Source organism: Orcinus orca, chromosome 6 (genome assembly GCF_937001465.1).
Source record: "Orcinus orca chromosome 6, mOrcOrc1.1, whole genome shotgun sequence".
NCBI lineage: Eukaryota > Metazoa > Chordata > Mammalia > Artiodactyla > Delphinidae > Orcinus > Orcinus orca.
Window position 1 is genome coordinate 78,914,080 of NC_064564.1, and position 21,449 is coordinate 78,935,528.

The 21,449-nt window shown below is 39.6% G+C and overlaps 1 protein-coding gene across 1 annotated transcript in view; it reads left to right on the forward strand.

Annotated features, from left to right (window-relative positions):
* The window catches only part of CEP78 (centrosomal protein 78), a 49,885-nt gene extending 35,059 nt beyond the window's left edge, over positions 1-14,826 (forward strand). Inside the window, exon 16 of the mRNA XM_049710829.1 lies at positions 1,197-14,826. Within this exon, the coding sequence (XP_049566786.1) occupies positions 1,197-1,207 (11 nt within the window). The 3' untranslated portion in view covers positions 1,208-14,826. The remainder of the gene's footprint in view (positions 1-1,196) is intronic.
* The last annotated feature ends 6,623 nt before the right edge of the window (positions 14,827-21,449 follow it).

Genomic DNA, 21,449 nt, shown 5'->3' on the forward strand with positions numbered 1-21,449 from the left:
TCATGAAAATGGATGAGATTTCAGAGAATTGTGGGTACTGTCAAAGTTTAGGTAATAAGCAGAGAAAGAATTCTGGGAAGGAGAGAGGTGATAGAGTTTCAAGAAGGAGGAAGTAGATGACAGTGTCATACTTCAGAGACTGTAAGTGTCCATTGGATTTGGGCAGTTAGGTCCCCAGTGACCTTAGAGCAGTTCAGTGAAGTGGTGGACAAGAAAGCCAGATTGCAATAAATTGAGGGTGTAGGGCGGCCAGGCAGGGCTAGTGAAGACAGTGGGAATAGGCTACTCTGAAGGAGTTTGGATGAAAAGAGAAAATAATTAGCAAAAAAGAATTTTTTAGAATGAGAAGGACTTATATTTTATATGTTGAAATGAAGGAACCGATAAAGAAGATCCTGAAGATGTAGATAAGTAACTTAGAGAATTGGGGAAACATGGAAATATGGATAAGAAAAAAACCTTGCACAGTATATAAAAAGCACTTATATCCTTCGAGTTGGATGGATACTGGTAAGTTTGGGAGGAAATAGAGGTAAGAAGAGATAGAAGTTAAATGAGTTTATACTGATAGCCTCAGTTTTCTTTGACACAGATTTTTCAGAGACATATATACACATACATAATTATAGTTTTAAAATTCATATTTACATGTTTCATTGATCATTTAAAGTGATTCCATTAAAAATTATAAATATGGATACTTTGCTGCTTAATATGTACAATTTCAGTGCTTCGTTAAACTTTCAATACTCAACCTAAAGCAATGTCACTTAATTGAAATTAAATATTTTCATTTGGGTTAGAGTTTATGAGCATGTACTTTTACTGAGAAATTACTGTGTACCTTTGCTGAGTGTTTACCAGAGCATACGCAATCTATGCAAACAGGAATTCTGTTTTTTTTTTAAACAGTGTCAGATGTGATACAGTAGCAAAGAGCTTGTCATCTTGCCCTAAATATGCCATAATTACTTTTGGTCAAAAATTACTGTTGTATGCATACCCAATACTATGGCCAGGAATCAGTCTAATTTCAAATGGATATTTGCAAAATAATCCCTAATCTCAAAATAGTAACACTTGATTTTCAGAAGATCAGCAAGATGGTTAATTTTTTAGAAGATCCTGATTATAAACTACATACGAGAACTTATGGTTTAACATGGATCACTGAACACATTCTTTTACTCTTCCAGAGTCCCATTGAAATGACTGGAGAAATATTAAAACAAAAATAAATTAATAGCAGAGTTGGAAAACCAGAAAATGAACAATGTGGACTTCCTAGAAGATAAAGAGCAGATTATTGAAAGATGAGTTAATTGAAGCGTGGAACAGCTAAGCCATTCCAATCACCTCTTTGTGGAGTACCTAATTATGGAGTTTGCCACCAGGCTCAGGCTAAGAAAGCAGCTCTCTGAAGTGGGGGTCCTGACACAGGAAACACTGGGATTGGAGAACAAGGGCATTATCCAAAATGACTCCAAGCAGGAACTGAAGATAAGCTGCCACACTTCTGGTTACGGTGACCTGCCACTCCCTTTATAATCACCAGAGTGCCCATAATCAGAATTTGTATTCATTGAAAGTGAACCAGAATTCTCATCTGGCTGAGGAAAAGCACTTCAAACCTTAGTCTTAGGCCCTCATCTATAAATATGCCAAGAATCATCAAATTTGAAGAAAACCACTAACATAAAAGGAGACACCAAATTAAAACAAAGTAACCTGTTCAAGAAAGTAGTTACTAGAAGAAACAGAAGAAGTTTAAAAATTAGTACAATTAGGATCTTCAAAGAGTCATGGGGATGTTGCATCCATAAAGAATAGGATGCTAGGAAAAAGATATTTAGTTTTTGGAAATTAAAAATACGATTGTGAAAACAGAACATTCAGAAGATGGACTAGATAGCAGAATAGATTCAGTTGAAGCTTGAATTCATGAAATGGAAGATCTGATTGAGAGATCCCCTTAACATGCATTGCAAAGGGATGAAAGATAAAAGTTATGAAAAAGAAAGACTAGAAGAACACGGGAGTTGGCATACAGTAAGTGCACAAATATTTGTTGTATAAGATAGTACAGATATCAGTATGAGCAATGGATCCATGGAAGATTTTAAATCAAAGGAACTGATGATGCCATGTGATCTGTGTTTCCCCTTTATAATCACCATGGATGCCTATAATAAGGAAAAATCTAAGTAAATATTATGCATATATAAAAATGAAGTGAGCTAAAATTCTAGGCTTTAACATGAATGGGGCCAGGATATAGAAAGTGGAACAGTGTTCAGGATCTTGTCTTATTCAAGGCAAGAATATAGTGTTTACCTCTAGGTGTTGATAGAAAAATATATTTAAGTATATTTGAAGTGAAAGGCATATCAGTAAGGAAAGGTTATGTGACGATACTTCAGCCGCAAGCCTGAAATCTTAGTGACTTAAAGCAACATTGGTTTATTTGTGCTCATTCTGTATGTGTTTGGCAGATTGGCTAGAAGCCCTACTCCATGTCCCCCTCAACCTGGGAGCCAGCTGACAAAGCATCACTATTTGGAACATTGCTTGTTACGATACCCAAGCAAAAATAGATTGTGATGCAACATACCCTGACTTAAAGCTTCTGCCTAGATGAACGCATGTCACTTCCCACATTTCATTGGCCAAAGAAAATCACATGGCCACGGCTGAATTCAACTGAGCAGGGAAATGCAGACTTACTGTGTGCCAAGACAAGGAGAGAGAGAAGCAAATATACGTCAAAAACTTTAATAGCCCCCAAACCACCAGGAAAGGGGGGATGGAATTTAAAAATCCAAGAAAAGGCAGGAAAGAAGAAAGAAACAAGATAAATAGGAACACACACACACAAACACATACAGACGTAGCAAGACCAAATGCTTTTCTCACAATAAATGTAAATTAAATTCTGGAATTCCTTAAGCTTGAGTAAAAAAAACAATCCAACTATGTGCTATTTGCAAAAAAAAAATCTAAAAGACTTTCATGGATTATAAAGAAGTAAACGAGCATACCAGGCAGATGCTAACAAAAGTGTATGTGACTATGTTAACCTCAGAATAAACAATAAATAGGACTCAAGATGAAAACCATTAAGTGGGAGAAAATAAAAGCATTTCGGCTGATAAAAAGTATAGTTTTGCAGAAAGATTATTTGAAATCGGATCTGCAATCTAAAAACTCAGTTTCAAAATGTATAGAGCAAAAACAGAAATACAAGGAAAAGTGAGCAAACCAATTATGAGAGAGACTTAAACACATCTCTCTTCCAAATCAGTGGATCTACTGCTACTCACTAAATAAGAAAATACTGACAGAACCAAGGGCTGGTGAGGATGCAAAGTAACTGAAATTCTGGTGGAAACACCATATGATGTAGTCCCTCAAAACAGATTGGCAGTGTCTTTAAACATAAATACACCAGCAGTTTCGCAAGTTACGTGAAAACTTATGTTCATGTAAAAACATGTATGTGGTGTTTATAGCAGCTCTATTCATAATCATCAAAAAGTCTTCCTAAAGGTGGATGGATAAACAAATGATGGTGTGTCCACACAATGGAATACTACTCAGCAATAAAAAAGAATAAATTATTAATACATATGTCAACTTGGATGAATCGCAAAGTCATATGCTAAGTGAAAGAAGCCAAAAGGTTACATCTTGATGTAATCTCAAAAGGTACATACTTTATGATTCCATTTATGTAATATTCTTTTTTTTTTTTGGCTGCATCGGGTCTTAGTAGCAAGATGCGGGATCTTCACCAGGGCACATGGGCTTCAGAGCGCGTGGGCTCTGTAGTGTGCGGCACACGGACTCTCTAGTTTAGTTGTGGTACATGGGCTTAGTTGCCCCACGGCATGTGAGATCTTAGTTCCCCGACCAGGGATTGAACCCGCATCCCCTGCACTGGGAGGCGGATTCTTAACTACTGGACCACCAGGGAAGTCCTATTTGTATAATACTCTTGAAAAGGCAAAACAATGGTGATAATAGACTAGATGAGTGGCTGTCAGGGGTTGGGGTGGGAAGGTTTGGTTACAAAGAGGCTGTGCAAGGGAGTTTCAGTGATGAGCTGTTCCTTGTTCTGGTTGTATTGGTGGTAACATGAATCCATACTTAAGTTAATTTAAGGGAACTGTACCCCCCCAAAAAAAGCATCATTTTTACTGTATAATAATTGTAAAACAAAAATCTCATGCCCACCCCCCTCCCACCAGTAGGTTAGGAGAGGGAAGATACATAAATATTTTGTATCCATCATGAATTCAAAACATTCTTTATATTTTCTATCCTTCAGGAATACAAAATGTTTTCTTGGAAAACTTATGAACTGTTTATAGAAGGGATTCATATAAGGGTAAAAAAGTACAGAATGCAGACCTGTTTGCTTTCATAATACAATAAAACTAATAACAAAAGGCTTGTCCACTTGGAAATTTTTAAATTACCTTTTAAATAACTCATTTTAAATAACTCATTTAAAGGGAAATTCAAAACAAATTACAAACTATTTAGAATTAGTAAAAAACTACTTCTCAAAACCTACAGGATTCTGCCAAATCAGGAATTAGAGAAAATTTTATAGATTTTATTTTTCAGGGAGTAAGAAAACTGAAAATAGGTGAAATAACAATTTAACTTTAGAAGCTAGAAAAAATGATGAACTAGAAGAAAGTCATGAGGAATTTTAAATGTTAAAAGCAGAAATTAATAAAATAGCAAAAAAATTTTGATCAATGAAACTAAAAGGTTTTTAAAATAAAAACCAATAAAAGGCAAACCTTTGGAAAATATGACAAAAATAGCTAGCATTAGGAATAATTTTTAGAAAGATACCTACAAATAGACTTTTTAATTACAAGGGAGTACTGTTTATAATTTACTCCTGATATGGTTGTGTAACTTCATTCCAATAATTTTGGAAGACTAGATGAAATGCGCTAACTTAAAAAAAATAGAGATTCTAAAAATTGGCAAAAGATAGAAAATGTAAATAGACCAAACATCTTAGAAGAAATTGAAAGAGCAGTATGAAACTTTTTTTTAATATAATTTTATTTTATTTATTTATTTTTCACTGTGTTGGGTCTTCGTTGCTGCGCTCAGGCTTTCTCTAGTTGTGGTGAGCAGGGGCTACTCTTCGTTGTGGTGTGCGGGCTTCTCATTGTGGTGGCTTCTCTTGTTGTGGAGCACAGGCTTTAGGCTCGCAGGCTTCAGTAGTTGTGGCTCGCAGGCTCAGTAGTTGTGGCTCACAGGCTTAGTTGCTCCACGGCATGTGGGACCTTCCCGGACTAGGAATTTAACCTGTGTCCCCTGCATTGGCAGGTGGATTCTTAACCACTGTGCCACCAGGGAACTCCCTGAAACTTCTTTTTAAAAGGCAAATACTATTAGGCACATCTTTAAGGAACACATTTATTTGTAAACCATTGCAGAGGATAGAAAAAAGACATAAAACTTCCTAATTCATTCCATGTGGTTAGCATAATCCTAATACCAAGACTGCACAAATAAAACAAGGAAAAGTATAGGCCACTCTCAACAGAAGTGCAGAATCACTGTGGCTCACTAAATTAACAGATTAAAGAATACCGTATCATCTTCAATGCTAAAAAAAGCATTTGATAAATTCAACATCCTCTGATACTCAACAATCTAGAAGTAGAAGGAAACTTTCTTAGCATCCCATCTTGCTGACTCAGAAAGAAGACAAAAATAGTACTAAAAAGTAAACTCGATGGAAAGTGAGACAACTATGATTGTAAAGTTTTTTTGGACAAAAAGAAACCTTGTAGTTACTTACTGGCATGCTGTTGCAACGAATGAGAAAGCTTGTTAAAGAGGCAGGGCACACCACCAACACCGCAATATCAAAAGCTTCTGTATATGCTGGCAGTAACCAATTAGGAAATGCATGGTGGAAAAGAATGCATTCTCTAGAAAAGGTCAGCAGAAATCTAAGGCCTATGTGAATTTTAAATATCTATACTGAACGGTATAAAAGGAAACCCCCAAAATGGAGAGGCATGCCACATTTCTGTATGAGAAAACCTAACATAAAAAATGCCAGTGCGGGCTTCCCTGGTGGCGCAGTGGTTGAGAGTCCGCCTGCCAATGCAGGGGACATGGGTTCGTGCCCCGGTCTGGGAAGATCCCACATGCCGCAGAGCGGCTGGACCCGTGAGCCATGGCCGCTGAGCCTGCGCGTCCGGAGCCTGTGCTCCGCAACAGGAGAGGCCACAACAGTGAGAGGCCCGCGTACCGCAAAAAAAAAAAAAAAAGTCAGTTCTATCAAATTAAATAAATTCAAAGCAATTTCATATAATCATAGCAAGGTTTTTAAATGGCTATAACAATATAATTATAAAGATCATCTACAAGACAACGCACGAAACAATTTTTGCTATCAAAGCAATCCATGGAGCCAGAGTAAATGAAATAGTGCACTATAAGCACAGGAATAATCAAATAGGTTAAAGGCACAGAACAGAGAATCCAGGAACAGAGCAGTATATATACATATGGGAATTTAATATTTGGAAATGGCATTATAAATAAGTAGGGAAGAGTTGAACTATTCAGTAAATGATGTTGAGATTATTTACTACTTGGAAAACATTTTCTTCTTTCATACCATGGACCAGAAATGAAATCCAGATGAATTAAACATGGAAACATAAAAAAAAGAAGGAAATATTGGAAAAAAATCTCTAATAAATGGGTGAGGAAGGCCTTCCTAATCAAGATACAAAGCCCAATATCCATGAAAGAAAAAAAAAACTGATAGATTTGATTACCTTAAAAAAAAAAAAACTTCTGTACACAACTGTAAATAGGAGACAAAAGATTGGGGGATTATGTAAAATATAACAAAGTTAGAGATCCTTAATATAAAAGCACCTAGAAACCAAACAAAAGGTGAACAAAAGATATAAAAATATTTTTATAAAGAAGAAATATAAACAAACATGTATAAACTTCCAACTTCATAAGCAGTCAGAAATTAAAATGAATACTATTTTCCCATCCCTTGAAAAGGCAGCTATGAAAGGATTCGTAATAACTAATGCTGGACATAATGAACACTCTGTCATTGTTGGAGAAGGTATAACATCCATGTAGCTTTTCAGGTGGACAATTTGTCCGTGTATATCAATACTTAAAAGGGGTCTAGCCTCTGATTTAACAGCTCTGACTGTAGGCATCCAACCTGAAGAAATCTTCACGCAAGTTCTAGGAGTCAGGTATAAGCATGTGTATTGAAACATTTTTTGAAATAATAAAAAATTTGAAACAACATGATTGTACATAAATGAAGAAATTGTTGAAATAATACATACCAACTTCTACCATGCAATACTCTGCAGCAGATAAAAACAGCTCTATGGTGTGGACATAAAAATATTCCTAAAAAAAAAAAAAATTCCTAAGATGGTGATATGAAAAACAAGTTGCACAATAATACTGAATCACACAATCCTGTTTACGTTTATATGGTTACGAACCCGTTTACATATATATGGCATGTGTGTGTCTGTGCGTGCCTAGAAAAACGTCTGTAGTAATGTATATCAAGATGTTGACAGTTTCCTCTGCCCAAGGCACTAGGATTGGGAGAGAAGGAATGAAAGGGGCCTTTACGTAATTTACTTCATTTACTTCTAGGTTATTTGGCTTTTTTTAATAAGTATATTTTTATGGATGACAAGTAATTTTCATTATCACAGAAAACTTGGAAAATGCAAATATATAATCTCTGATACCCTATGTCCTATGTCCACTTATTTTTCAAAATGTGTCTTTCCTAATATCTCTGTAGAAAATGAGCTTTACTATGTAACCTCCTCTCAGAGCTTTGGACCCCTGAGGTGTTCCTGCGTAATAGTGTATTTGAACTTTTTTTTTAAAGCCACAACCCAGAGTAAAAATTGTATTTTATGCAAAAGGAAGGGTAATTGTCCTGGCCCAAACCTACCTGTGAGCACACATAATGAATGGAACATTTCACCAGACAGTTCTTACTGTACTTCTAGTGACTCACTCTGTGTTCTTTTCTATTGCATTCCTTTAAATAGAGTTGTGTTTGCAACCTGCTAAGTGGGTTTCACAATCCACTCACTAATGGATCATGTCCTACAGTTTGAAAACACTGGCTAGAGTGCTTCAAACATTTGCTGTGTCTGTTGCTGACAAAACTGCTGCACAGAGAACCCAAGTCTTTCCCCCGTTTGCTTTGTTATTTTATGGCTGAAAGTCCTTCTCCATTTGTGCATTATTACTTCCAAAGCCCAGCTTTTTTGAGCTCTTTAACTCCCAATAGTCTTAAGGTAACTTACATTAGTTTCCCCTTTTAAAAGCCCTTTTGTTATACTGAAAGCTTGAGTTTTCAAATTGACACATCTACAGGAGAAGTCTAAAATATAATTTGGTCAAAGAGTTTTAAAAATCAAGAGGACAAGTGCCCGGTGACTTCAGGCAACCACTTGGTTTGGGTGGCTGGCTGCTCGCCGGCACATCATGTACTACAGGGTTGAAAGGGCTTGACCTAAGGCCCATGCTCTCTTCGTACAGTTTGTAAGTTTTAAACCGGTGTGAATTCAAACTACAACAACAAAAAACCAAGCAGTTTAGACGTAGGTAAGGATACCTATAGACCAAATAATTATTAACTTTGTTCCTGAGAGATCAGTGAGGATTAGTTGGGTTATTTAATGTCTTAGAAAGATAGTCCTCGAAGTCCTTGAAATGTAGAGGAAGTTGTTCTCTCTTAAAAAAAAAAAAAAGGAAAACAAAAAGCAAACCTTCACAAAATCTCTTTAAAAAAATTTTATTGATGTACAGTTGATTTACATTGCATTAATTTCTGCTGTACAGCAAAGTGATTCAGTTATACATATATATATTCATTTTCATATTCTTTTCCATTATGGTTTATCACAGGGTATTGAATATAGTTCCCTGTGCTATACAGTAGGTCCTTGTTGTTTATCCTCTGGAGGTTAACCTTTAACTTTAGGTTAAAGCGTCAGGCCTAAGACTCAGTTTTCCGTGCCTTTTGAGTATTTACTTTCAAACAGGACAAGGATTGAACTTTCCACTAACCTGAGGTAAATCTCCACAGCTTACAGAGACATTATAATCATTTAGGGTTTCTTCTCAACTTGAAACCCATAATTCTTTTTTTTTTTTTTACATCTTTATTGGAGTATAATTGCTTTACAATGGTGTGTTAGTTTCTTCTTTATAACAAAGTGAATCAGTTATACATATACATATGTTCCCATATCTCCTCCCTCTTGCGTCTCCCTCCCTCCCACCCCTCCAGGCGGTCACAAAGCACCGAGCTGATCTCCCTGTGCTATGCTGCTGCTTCCCACTAGCTATCTATTTTACGTTTGGTAGTGTATATATGTCCATGCCACTTTCTCACTTTGTCACACCTTACCCTTCCCCCTCCCCATATCCTCAAGTCCATTCTCTGGTAGGTCTGTGTCTTTATTCCTGTCTTACCCCTAGGTTCTTCATGACATTTTTTTTTCTTAAATTCCATATATATGTGTTAGCATACGGTATTTGTCTTTCTCTTTCTGACTTACTTCACTCTGTATGACAGACTCTAGGTCTATCCACCTCATTACAAATAGCTCAATTTCGTTTCTTTTTATGGCTGAGTAATATTTCATTGTATATATGTGCCACATCTTCTTTATCCATTCATCCGGTGATGGACACTTACGTTTCTTCCATGTCCTGGCTATTGTAAATAGAGCTGCAATGAACATTTTGGTACATGACTGTTTTTGAATTATGGTTTTCTCAGGGTATATGCCCAGTAGTGGAATTGCTGGGTCATATGGTAGTTCTATTTGTAGTTTTTTAAGGAACCTCCATACTGTTCTCCACAGTGGCTGTACCAATTCACATTCCCAGCAGCAGTGCAAGAGTGTTCCCTTTTCTTCACACCCTCTCCAGCATTTATTGAAACCCATAATTCTTATCTACAATGAAAAGATGCCTCTTACCTATTTCTCCATCTCTCCCATTCTCCCTTGAAGGAGAGTCGAATGCCTTTGGCCTTGGGTAACAGAGCCTTGGTCTTGCAGGTCGTTTGCCTTCTAAGTCTGTGACAGCTTTCATTGCTGCTCCTGTCCTGCAGGCTGCTCTTCATGTCACAGGCCTTGCCAGTGATGTTAGCACCACAGGCCTCCCTTCTTGGAGAAATGAGAAACAGCTTCATTTCTTCAGGGACTGCAGAGTCCCATGTGGAAGAGGCAAGGTGCTTGCTGGAGCTGGGCAAGTCTTACCTCCAAGCAGGCAGAGATGCCTGTTTGCAGTGGGTCTCCTCTTGATGGTTTTCAGGAGAAGCGGCTTCTAAGGAGAGCTGCCACCGTGGCACACAGGCCTCAGCCTGCCTTGGACTTCCGCCAGACAAGGAGAGGGCCCCATGGCAGCAGGACTGACCCCGTGAGAGTGGGTTTCTCCCAGTTGAGTTTAAGTTCGTAAGTTACGGACTCCAGACAACCGGCCAAGGGAGTGACAGCCTGGAGAGCCTGAAGCCAAGATTGTTCTGCAGTGCAAGCAGCTGTGGAAGGAGCCAGACTCTACCGCCATCGCTGAATGAGACCCTCTGACTGACCCTGAACCAGAAAGGAATTGGGCAGGAAATAATTGTGGACTTTTAATTTCTCTAGAGCTCAACCTTCAAGAGAAAGGATATTTATTTTGGGGGGACTTTAATTCCTTCCTGAGAATTTAATAATGTGAGGCATTTCATATAGTTCAAATCAGGGCATTTTAATATTGCTGGCATTTGTTATTTGCAGTTGTTTCATGACTTCATCTGAGTTCCTTGCATAATCTCCAGTGAGCTCTATTGAATGTCCTCCCTAGGAGAATGTGAAATGGAAGACAGACTGGGGAGTGAATTTTCAGGCTAGGCCATGGATAGCCTCGAGTAAATTTAATTGGTGTTTTGTGCAGACCCACTTAAGAGCCTTCAGGTCCCATAGCTGACCTCGGGAGGATTCACAAAGAAGTCGTGATGATGTCAGAGAGCAGCCTCACAAGGGGGTGAGCAGCCCTGCTCCCATGCACTCGGCATTCTTTCGCAGGAAGAACAGCTGCATTTGTGCAATGCTGAGTCCTACTTGTTAAGAAATCCAAATGTTAAATACCGTATGCTAACACATATATATGGAATTTAAGAAAAAAAAAGGTTCCGAAGAACCTAGGGGCAGGACAGGAATAAAGACGCAGATGTAGAGAATGGACTTGAAGACACGGGGAGGGGGAAGGGGAAGCTGGGACGAAGTGAGAGAGTGGCATGGACATATATACACTACCAAACGTAAAATAGATAGCTAGTGGGAAGCAGCCACATAGCACAGGGAGATCAGCTCGGTGCTTTGTGACCACCTAGAGGGGTGGGATAGGGAGGGAGACGCAAGAGGGAGGAGATACGGGAATGTATGTATATGTATAGCTGACTCACTTTGTTATACAGCAGAAACTAACACAACATTGTAAAGCAATTATGCTCCAATAAAGATGTTAAAAACAAGCATACCCCAATGTTAGAACTGCTGGGGAGGCTGTGGGGGGCGACATTTCCTCCTCCCTTCGTGCGTCTGCCGAAGCCCACAGAGATGAGCGTACGTCTTCTTAGAGCTTCTGGGGGCTACGCTTCCATTCTTCTTTTCAAACCCCCTTTTTGCTTCCAGGATGAAGGAGTGGCTTATTCTGGCTGGTGAGATCGGCAAAGGGGTGGTTACACAGGCACGGCCCCTCCCTCTGGCTCTCTTGCGGACCCTGCCTGTCCCCAGGCAGCATGCAGCGTTTCTGTGCAGTAAACCCACCAGGCCTTCTCTGCCTCTGTCGCAAGGTGGACAGAGCAGGCCTGCCATTGTCGGTAAGTCAATTCCACTTGGTGGGGGAAGAGGAATGGGAAGACTGGCCTGGACTTGGCTTTCAGTCGTCTCCAGTCCTCCTTGAAAAGTACTGGCACTGCTATTTTGATCCTTATTGGAGTCTATTTGGCTTCTGTGAATAGATTTCAGTTGGGTTCCAAACTTTGGAGGGGAAAAGGGTAGGATTAATTAGTGCCCTAAAAACTCAACACAGGCTGTCTGCCTTCACATGTCAAGAAACATGACAATTGAGAATCTCACCTCCATAGCTTCTGTCATGGGAAGAGACTGACTTCCTTAGTTCCAGTTAAAAATCCTGGGGAAACCAAATCACACCCATTAGGATGGCTACTATAAAACAAAGAACAAAAAATGAAAGTAACAGTCATTGGCAAGGATGTGGAGAAATTAGAATCCTTGTGCACTATTGGTGGGAATGTAAAATGCGGTAGGCGCTATGGAAAATAGTATGACGGTTCCTCAAAAAACTTAAAAATAGAATTACCATATGAGCCAGCAATTCCACTTCTGGGTACGTACCCAAAAGAATTGAAAGCAGCGTCTCAAGGAGGTATCTGTACACCCATATTCATAGCAGCATTATTCACAATGGCCAAAAGGTGGAAGCAACCCAAGTGTCTCTTGACTGATGAATGGGTAGAAAAAATGTGGTATGTACATACGACGGAATATTCTTCAGCCTTCAAGAGAAAGGAAGTTCTGACATAAGCTACAACATATGCTAAAGAAGGGAGTCTGAAAAGGAAACTTGAGGACACTATGCTAAGTGAAATAGCCACAAAAAGACAAATACTGTATTATTGCGCTTATGTGAAGCACCTGGAGTAGTCATAGTCAGAAACAGAAAGCAGAAAGGTGGCTGCCAGGGGCTGGAGGAAGGGAGGACTGGGGTGTTGTTTAGTGGGTGTGGAATTTCAGCTCTGTGGGCTGAAGAGAGTTCTGGAGATTGCACAACAACGTGCATGTGCTTAACATTATTGATCTGTACATTTAAAAATGGTTAAGGTGGTAAAGTTTTTGTTATATGTATCTCACCTTAAAACCCTGGAAGAGATTTCTGATGAACGCCCCTTGGATCTGGGGATAACTTGTACAGCAATCAATTGTGGCCAACGGCAGAGTCAGCTCAGAACATCTGAGCCTCCGCTCACATGGAGGGAAGAGTCTGTTACTCTTGGCCTTCTTATTTTAAACTAGTGAGCCATTGGAAAGCTCTGGAATGCTGTGACTGACAAATATCTGTGGCACAGAAGTTCATACGTGGAACTCAAGAGTCTTTGAGATTTTGGCAGAACAAACAATTCTGTAGTTTTTTAAACCAGTCAAAAGGAAAGGGTGAAATGTCTCTTCTTTTTGAGAAGAATGGAGAAGAATAAAACTAATAAATCTCAGAAGTTCAATCTGACATGACAGGACAGGGAGTGCAGGAAAGAGATTTTTTGGCCGAAGCTTTGGGATAAATAAAGTGTCCTTGCCTGTGATAAATATTTTCTAATGATGTATGGTCTTCTGAGTTTAGCCATTTAAGTTCATGTGCAATTTGCAGCAATAAGGACTTAGTGATTTAAAAATAAAAACGTCTTTCTTTTGGAATATGACTTAGAACTTTGGTTCAGAATATAATGTTATTTATTGATTTTCTGTTGAAACTTGGATTTCTGCTGGGCTAGTATCTCACTCTAAGGAGTCTGCCTGCACGGTGATGAACCGGAATGTCTGGAGGACTGGGCACATCAGCAGAACATGTCAGGATTCTGGTCACTGACACGAGTTGGGGTGAGGTCACCAGGCCCAGCTGTGCAAAGGAGGGGAAGCTGAGGAGGAAATGTCATGTTTGCCTTCCCAGCCCTCAGCCTTTTTTCTACCAAGAGCATCCCCTTTTGGGGTTGAACTAGGCCCCTCTCACTTCAGTATTGTGATTGAGTGGATGCTGCCAATCCTATTGCTCTGCACCCCTGAGTGCAGGAGTGGGCGTGAGACCCAAGGGCCCTGTAGTCCTTCCACGATGATTTTCACAGCAGAAGCAAAGGAAGAGAGTCCCAGCACGTGGGTTTCTTGTCTAGGTTGTCCCTGAAGCAAAGCCTTACCCTCCCACCTGCCCTGAGGTTCCAGGTTCAACAAATGGATTCATTTCCCTTCTGATGGTTGGAGTGGGATTTGTGTCGATTGCAATTAGAAGAGTCCAGGGACGTAGCTAAGTGAATTGAGCACAGGCCACCCAGCGTTCCTCTGAATATGGACTAGCGACAGGATTAGGCTACTGCCTTCCCTCCATAAGGAAATGAGGAGTAGCAGGAAATGGTCCCTTGAACAGTGGTCTAAGAGCAAAGGAGAGCATTCTGGTTTCTGCCTCTGCCATTAATGTGCTGTGTGATCTGGGATGAGTTACTTTCTAGTCTGCTATAAGATGGGGGACTAGACACCACCATCGGAAGGGCACTTTCAGCCCTTATAGTCTTTCAAATACCTAACCCTCAATTTGATCCATGCTATAGAGGTAGGAGATAGGTAGGAGAGAGAGAAGCACCAGGCTGAGCAACTGCAGCTGGTCTCCTGCTAACGCTTTGAGATGGGCCCTGATGGGGTGCATTTCTGTGGATTTCCCGGCCTGACACATGTGAAGAGAAGGCCCTCAGTCTACAGGCAGGACAAAAAGGAGGGAGAAGACGCCAGCTGGAATCCACCTTGGCTGAGAGATGTGCGTGCACACCAGTACCAAATATGGAGATGATTGGCCAGAGACAACCTAGAAAACTGCCCCTATATAAGCAACCTAAGCTGCCCCTATGGTGTATAACTCACTTGAGTCCACCCGTGTGTCCTTTCACACTCATTCTGTTTCTAATAAACAGTTGTATTTTCTTCACAATCTTGGTCTGTTTGCTGAATTCTTTCTTCAAAGAAGACAAGAACTGAGGTCCTTCTTCCAGCTTTTCAATGTTTGCATCACTATTGAGTCTTCTCTTGATTTTGACCCCCTTTCAGTTCTTTGCTCAAGTTTTGCTCACTCCTTTTTTTTTAGATTTATTATTTATTTATTTGAATTTTATTTTATTTATTTTTTTATACAGCAGGTTCTTATTACTCATCAGTTTCATACACATCAGTGTATACATGTCAGTTCCAATCTCCCAATTCATCCCACCCCCACCCCCCACCGCTTTCCCCCCTTGGTGTCCATACGTTTGTTCTCTACATCTGTCTCAATTTCTGCCCTGAAAACCAGTTCATCTGTACCATTTTTCTAGGTTCCACATATATGCGTTAATATACAATATTTGTTTTTCTCTTGCTGACTTACTTCACTCTGTATGACAGTCTCTAGATCCATCCACATCTCTACAAATGACCCAATTTCGTTCCTTTTTATGGCTGAGTAATATTCCGTTGTATATATGTACCACATCATCTTAACCCATTTGTCTGTTGATGGGAATTTAGGTTGCTTCCATGACCTGTCTATTGTAACTAGTGCTGCAATGAACATTGGGGTGCATGTGTCTTTTTGAATTATAGTTTTCTCTGGGTATATGCCCAGTAGTGCTAGGTCGTATGGTAATTCTATTTTTAGTTTTCTGAGGAACCTCCATACTGTTTTCCACAGCGGCTGCACCAACTTACATTCCCACCAACAGTGTAGGAGCCTTCCACACCCTCTCCAGCATTTGTTGCTTGTAGACTTTTTAAAGATGGCCATTCTGACTGGTGTGAAGTGGCACCTCATTGTAGTTTTGATTTGCATTTCTCTAATAATTAGTGATGTTGAGCAGTTTTCTTGTGCTTCTTGGCCATCTGTATGTCTTCTTCGGAGAAATGTCTATTTAGGTCTTCTGCCCAGTTTTGGATTGGGTTGTTTGTTTTTTTAATATTGAGCTGCATGAGCTGTTTATATATTTTTGAGATTAATCCTTTGTCCATTGATTCATTGGCAAATATTTTCTCCCATTCTGAGGGTTGTTTTTTCGTCTTGTTTATGATTTCCTTTGCTGTGACAAAGCTTCTAAGTTTCATTAGGCCCCATTTGTTTATTTTTGGTTTTATTTCCATTACTCTAGAAGGTGGATCAAAAAAGATCTTGCTGTAATTTATGTCAAAGAGTGCTCTTCCTATGTTTTCCTCTAAGAGATTTAGAGTGTCCAGTCTTACATTTAGGTCTCTAATCCATTTTGAGTTTATTTTTGTGTATGGTGTTAGGGAGTGTTCTAATTTCATTCTTTTACATGTACCTGTCCTGTTTTCCCAGCACCACTTATTGAGGAGACTTTTCTCCATTTTATATCCTTGCCTCCTTGGTTATAGATTAGTTGACCATAGGTGCATGGGTTTATCTCTGGGCTTTCTGTCTTGTTCCATTGATCTATATTTCTGTTTTTGTGCCAGTACCATATTGTCTTGAATACTGTGGCTTAGTAGTATAGTCTGAAGTCAGGGAGTCTGGTTCCTCCAGCTCCATTTTTTTCCCTCAAGACTGCTTTGGCTATTCAGGGTCTTTTGTGTCTCCATACAAATTTTAAGAGTTTTTTTTCTAGTTCTGTAAAAAATGCCATTGGTAATTTGATAGGGATTGCATTGAATCTGTAGATTGCTTTGGTACTATAGTCATTTTCACAATATTGATTATTCCAATCCAAGAACATGGTGTATCTCTCCATCTGTTGGTATCATCTTTAATTTCTTTCATCAGTATCTTATAGTTTTCTGTATACAGGTCTTTTGTCTCCTTAGGTAGATTTATTCCTAGATATTTTATTCTTTTTGTTGCAATGGTAAATGGGAGTGTTTCCTTAATTTTTCTTTCAGATTTTTCATTATTAGTGTATAGGAATGCAAGGGATTTCTGTGCATCAATTTTGTATCCTGCAACTTTACCAAATTCATTGATTAGCTCTAACAGTTTTCTGGTGGCATCTTTAGGATTCTCTCTATATAGTATCATGTCATCTGCAAACAGTTACAGTTTTACTTCTTCTTTTCCAATTTGTATTCCTTTTATTTCTTTTCTTCTCTGATTGCTGTGTCTACGACTTCCAAAACTATGTTGAATAATAGTGGTGAGAGTGGACATCCTTGTCTTGTTCTTGATCTTAGAGGAAATGCTTTCAGTTTTTCACCATTGAGAATGATGTTTGCTGTGGGTTTGTCATATATGGCCTTTATTATGTTGAGGTAGGTTCCCTCTATGCCCACTTTTTGGAGCGTTTTTATCATAAATGGGTGTTGAATATTATCAGAAGGTTTTTCTGCTTCTATTGAGATGATCATGTGGTTTTTATTCTTCAATTTGTTAATATGGTGTATGACATTGATTGATTTGCGTATATTGAAGAATCCTTGCATCCCTGGGATAAATCCCACTTGATCATGGTGTATGATCTTTTTAATGTGTTGTTGGATTCTGTTTGCTAGTATTTTGTTGAGGATTTTTGTATCTGTATTCATCAGTGATATTGGTCTGTAATTTTCTTTTTTTGTAATATCTCTGTCTGGTTTTGGTATCATGGTGATGGTGGCCTCATAGAATGAGTTTGGGAGTGTTCCTGCCTCTGAAATATTTTGGAAAAGTTTGAGAAGGATGGGTGTTAGCTCTTCTCTAAATGTTTGATAGAATTCTCCTGTGAAGCCATATGGTCCTGGACTTTTGTTTGTTGGAAGATTTTTAATCACAGTTTCAATTTCATTACTTGTGATTGGTCTGTTCATATTTTCTATTTCTTCCTGGTTCAGTCTTGGAAGGTTATACCTTTGTAAGAATTCGTCCACTTCTTCCAGGTTGTCCATTTTATTGTCATAGAGTTGTTTGTAGTAGTCTCTTAGGATGCTGTGTATTTCTGAGGTGTCTGTTGTAACTTCTCCTTTTTCATTTCTAATTTTATTGATTTGAGTCCCCTCCCTCTTTTTCTTGATGAGTCTGGCTAATGGTTTATCAATTTTGTTTCTCTTCTCCAAGGACCAGCTTTTAGTTTTATTGATCTTTGCTATTGTTTTCTTTGTTTCTATTTCATTTATTTCTGCTCTGATCTTTATGATTTCTTTCCTTCTGCTAACTTTGGGTTTTGTTTGTTCTTCTTTCTCTATTTCCTTTAAGTGCAAGGTTAGATTGTTTCTTTGAGATTTTTCTTGTTTCTTGAGGTAGGCTTGTATAGCTATAAACTTCCCTCTTAGAACTGCTTTTGCCACATCCCATAGGTTTTGGATCATCGTGTTTTCATTGTCATTTGTCTCTAGGTATTTTTTGATTTTCTCTTTGGTTTCTTCAGTGATCTCTTGGTTATTTAGTAATGTATTGTTTAGCCTCCATGTGTTTGTATTTTTTATGTTTTTTTCCCTGTAATTGATTTCTAATCTCATAGCATTGTGGTCAGAAAAGATGCTTGATATGATTTCAGTTTTCTTAAATTTGCTGAGGCTTGATTTGTGACCCAAGATGTGATCTATCCTGGAGAATGTTCCGTGTGCACTTGAGAAGGAAGTGTAATCTGCTGTTTTTGGATGGAATGTCCTATAAATATCAATTAAATCTATCTGGTCTATTGTGTCATTTAAAGGTTGTATTTCCTTATTAATTTTCTGTTTGGATGATCTGTCCATTGGTGTAAGTGAGGTGTTAAAATCCCCCACTATTATTGTGTTACTGTCGATTTCCTCTTTTATAGCTCTTAGCAGTTGCCTTATATATTGAGGTGTTTCTATGTTGGGTGCATATATATTTATAATTGTTATATCTTTTTCTTGGATTGATCCGTTGATCATTATGTAGTGTCCTTCCTTGTCTCTTGTAACATTCTTTATTTTAAAGTCTATTTTATCTGATATGAGTATTGCTACTCCAGCTTTCTTTTTTTTTTTTTTTTTTTTTTTTTGTGGTACACAGGCCTCTCACTGTTGTGGCCTCTCACATTGTGGAGCACAGGCTCCGGACGCACAGGCTCAGTGGCCATGGCTCATGGGCCTAGCTGCTCCGCGGCATGTGGGATCTTCCCGGACCAGAGCATGAACCCACGTCCCCTACATCGGCAGGCGGACTCTCAACCACTGTGCCACCAGGGAAGCCCATGGGTCTTGTTTTTGTATCCATTCAGCAAGCCTGTGTCTTTTGGTTGGAGCATTTAATCCATTCATGTTTAAGGTAGTTATCGATATGTATGTTCCTATTACCATTTTCTTAATTGTTTTGTGTTTGTTTTTGTAGGCCCTTTTCTTCTTTTGTGCTTCCCACTTAGAGAAGTTCCTTTAGCATTTGTTGTAGAGCTGATTTGGTGGTGCTGAATTCTCTTAGCTTTTGCTTGTCTGTAAAGCTTTTGATTTCTCCATCGAATCTGAATGAGATCCTTGCTGGGTAGAGTAATCTTGGTAGTAGGTTCTTCCCTTTCATCACTTTAAATATATCATGCCACTCCCTTCTGGCTTGTAAAGTTTCTGCTGGAAATCAGCTGTTAACCTTATGGGGGTTCCCTTGTATGTTATTTGTTGTTTTTCCCTTGTTACTTTCAATAATTTTTCTTTGTCTTTAATTTTTGCCAATTTGATTATTCTGTGCCTCTGCGTGTTTCTCCTTTGGTTTATCCTGTATGGGACTCTCTGTGCGTCCTGGACTTGGGTGGCTATTTCCTTTCCCATGTTAGGGAAGTTTTCGACTATAATCTCTTCAAATATTTTCTGGGGTCCTTTCTCTCTTCTCCTTCTGGGACCCCTATAATGCAAATGTTGTTGCATTTAATGTTGTCCCAGAGGTCTCTTAGGCTGTCTTCATTTCTTTTCATTCTTTTTTCTTTATTCTGTTCCACAGCAGTGAATTCCACCATTCTGTCTTGCAGGTCACTTATCCGTTTTTCTGCCTCAGTTATTCTGCTATTGGTTCCTTCTAGTGTAGTTTTCATTTCAGTTATTGTTTTGTTCATCTCTGTTTGTTTGTTCTTTAATTCCTCTAGAGCTTTGTTAAACTTTTCTGGCATCTTCTCAATCTTTGCCTCCAATCTTTTTCTGAGGTCCTGGATCATCTTCACTATCATTATTCTGAATTCTTTTTCTGGAAGGTTGTCTATCTCCACTTCATTTAGTTGTTTTTCTGGGGTTTTATCTTGTTCCTTCATCTGGTACATAGCCTTCTGCCTTTTCATCTTGTCTGTCTTTCTGTGAATGTGGTTTTTGTTCCACAGGCTGCAGGATTGTTGTTTTTGTTGCTTCTGCTGTCTGCCCTCTGGTGAATGAGGCTATCTAAGAGTCTTGTGCAAGTTTCCTGATGGGAGGGACTTGTGGTGGGTAGAGCTGGGTGTTGCTGTGTTGGGCAGAGCTCAGTAAAACTGTAATCCACTTGTTCACTGATGCGTGGGGCTGGGTTCCCTCTCTGTTGGTTGTTTGGCCTGAGGCAACCCAACACTGGAGCCTACCAGGGCTCTTTGGTGGGGCTAATGGTGGACTCTGGGAGGGCTCACGCCAAGGAGTACTTCCCAGAACTTCTGTTGCCAGTGTCCTTGTCCTCAGGGTGAGACAGAGCCACCTCCTGCCTCTGCAGGAGACCCTCCAACACTAGCAGGTAGGTCTGGTTCAGTCTCCTATGGGGTCACTGCTCCTTCCCCTGGGTCCTGATGCGCACACTACTTTGTGTGTGCCCTCCAAGAGTGGAGTCTCTGTTTCCCCCAGTCGAAGTCCTGCAATCAAATCCCGCTAGCCTTCAAAGTCTGATTCTCTAGGAATTCCTCCTCCCGTTGCTGGACCCCCAGGTTGGGAAGCCTGACGTGGGGCTCAGAACCTTCACTCCAGTGGGTGGACTTTTGTGGTTTAAGTGTTTGCCAGTCTGTGAGTCACCCACCCACCAGTTATGGGATTTGATTTGATTGTGATTAAGCCCCTCCTACCGTCTCACTGTGGTTTCTCCATTGTCTTTGGATGTGGGGTATCTTTTTTGGTGAGTTCCAGTGTCTTCCTCTCCGTGATTGTTCAGCAGTTAGTTGTAATTCCGGTGTTCTCGCAAGAGGGAGTGAGAGCATGTCCTTCTACTCCGCCATCTTGAACCAGCCTCCCTTTATTTATTTATTTAATTTATTTTTGGCTGTGTTGGGTCTTAGTTGCAGCCCGCAGGATCCTCGTTGAGGCATGCGGGGTCTTTTGTTGCAGTGCACGTGCTCTTTGTTGTGGTGGGCGGGCTTTTCTCTAGTTGTGGTGTATGGGTTTTTTCTCTTCCCTAGTTGTGGCATGCAGGCTCCAGGGTGTGCAGGCTCTAGTTGAGGCACGTGGGCTTAGTTGCCCCGTGGCATGCGGGCTCTTAGTTCCCTGACCAGGGATCGAACCTGGGTCCCCTGCATGGTAAGGCAAATTCTTTACCACTGGACCACCAGGGAAGTCCCTTGCTCACTTCTTTAACAGGGTTTAACTTTTGTTCTTCCTGAGTTGGCTAGAGAAAGTAAAACAGAGAAAAATAGCATACGCTCTATCTCCCCTGTTAAATTGACTTAGTAAAGAAAAGCCAGCTATTCATTGACAGTGTAGGGCATA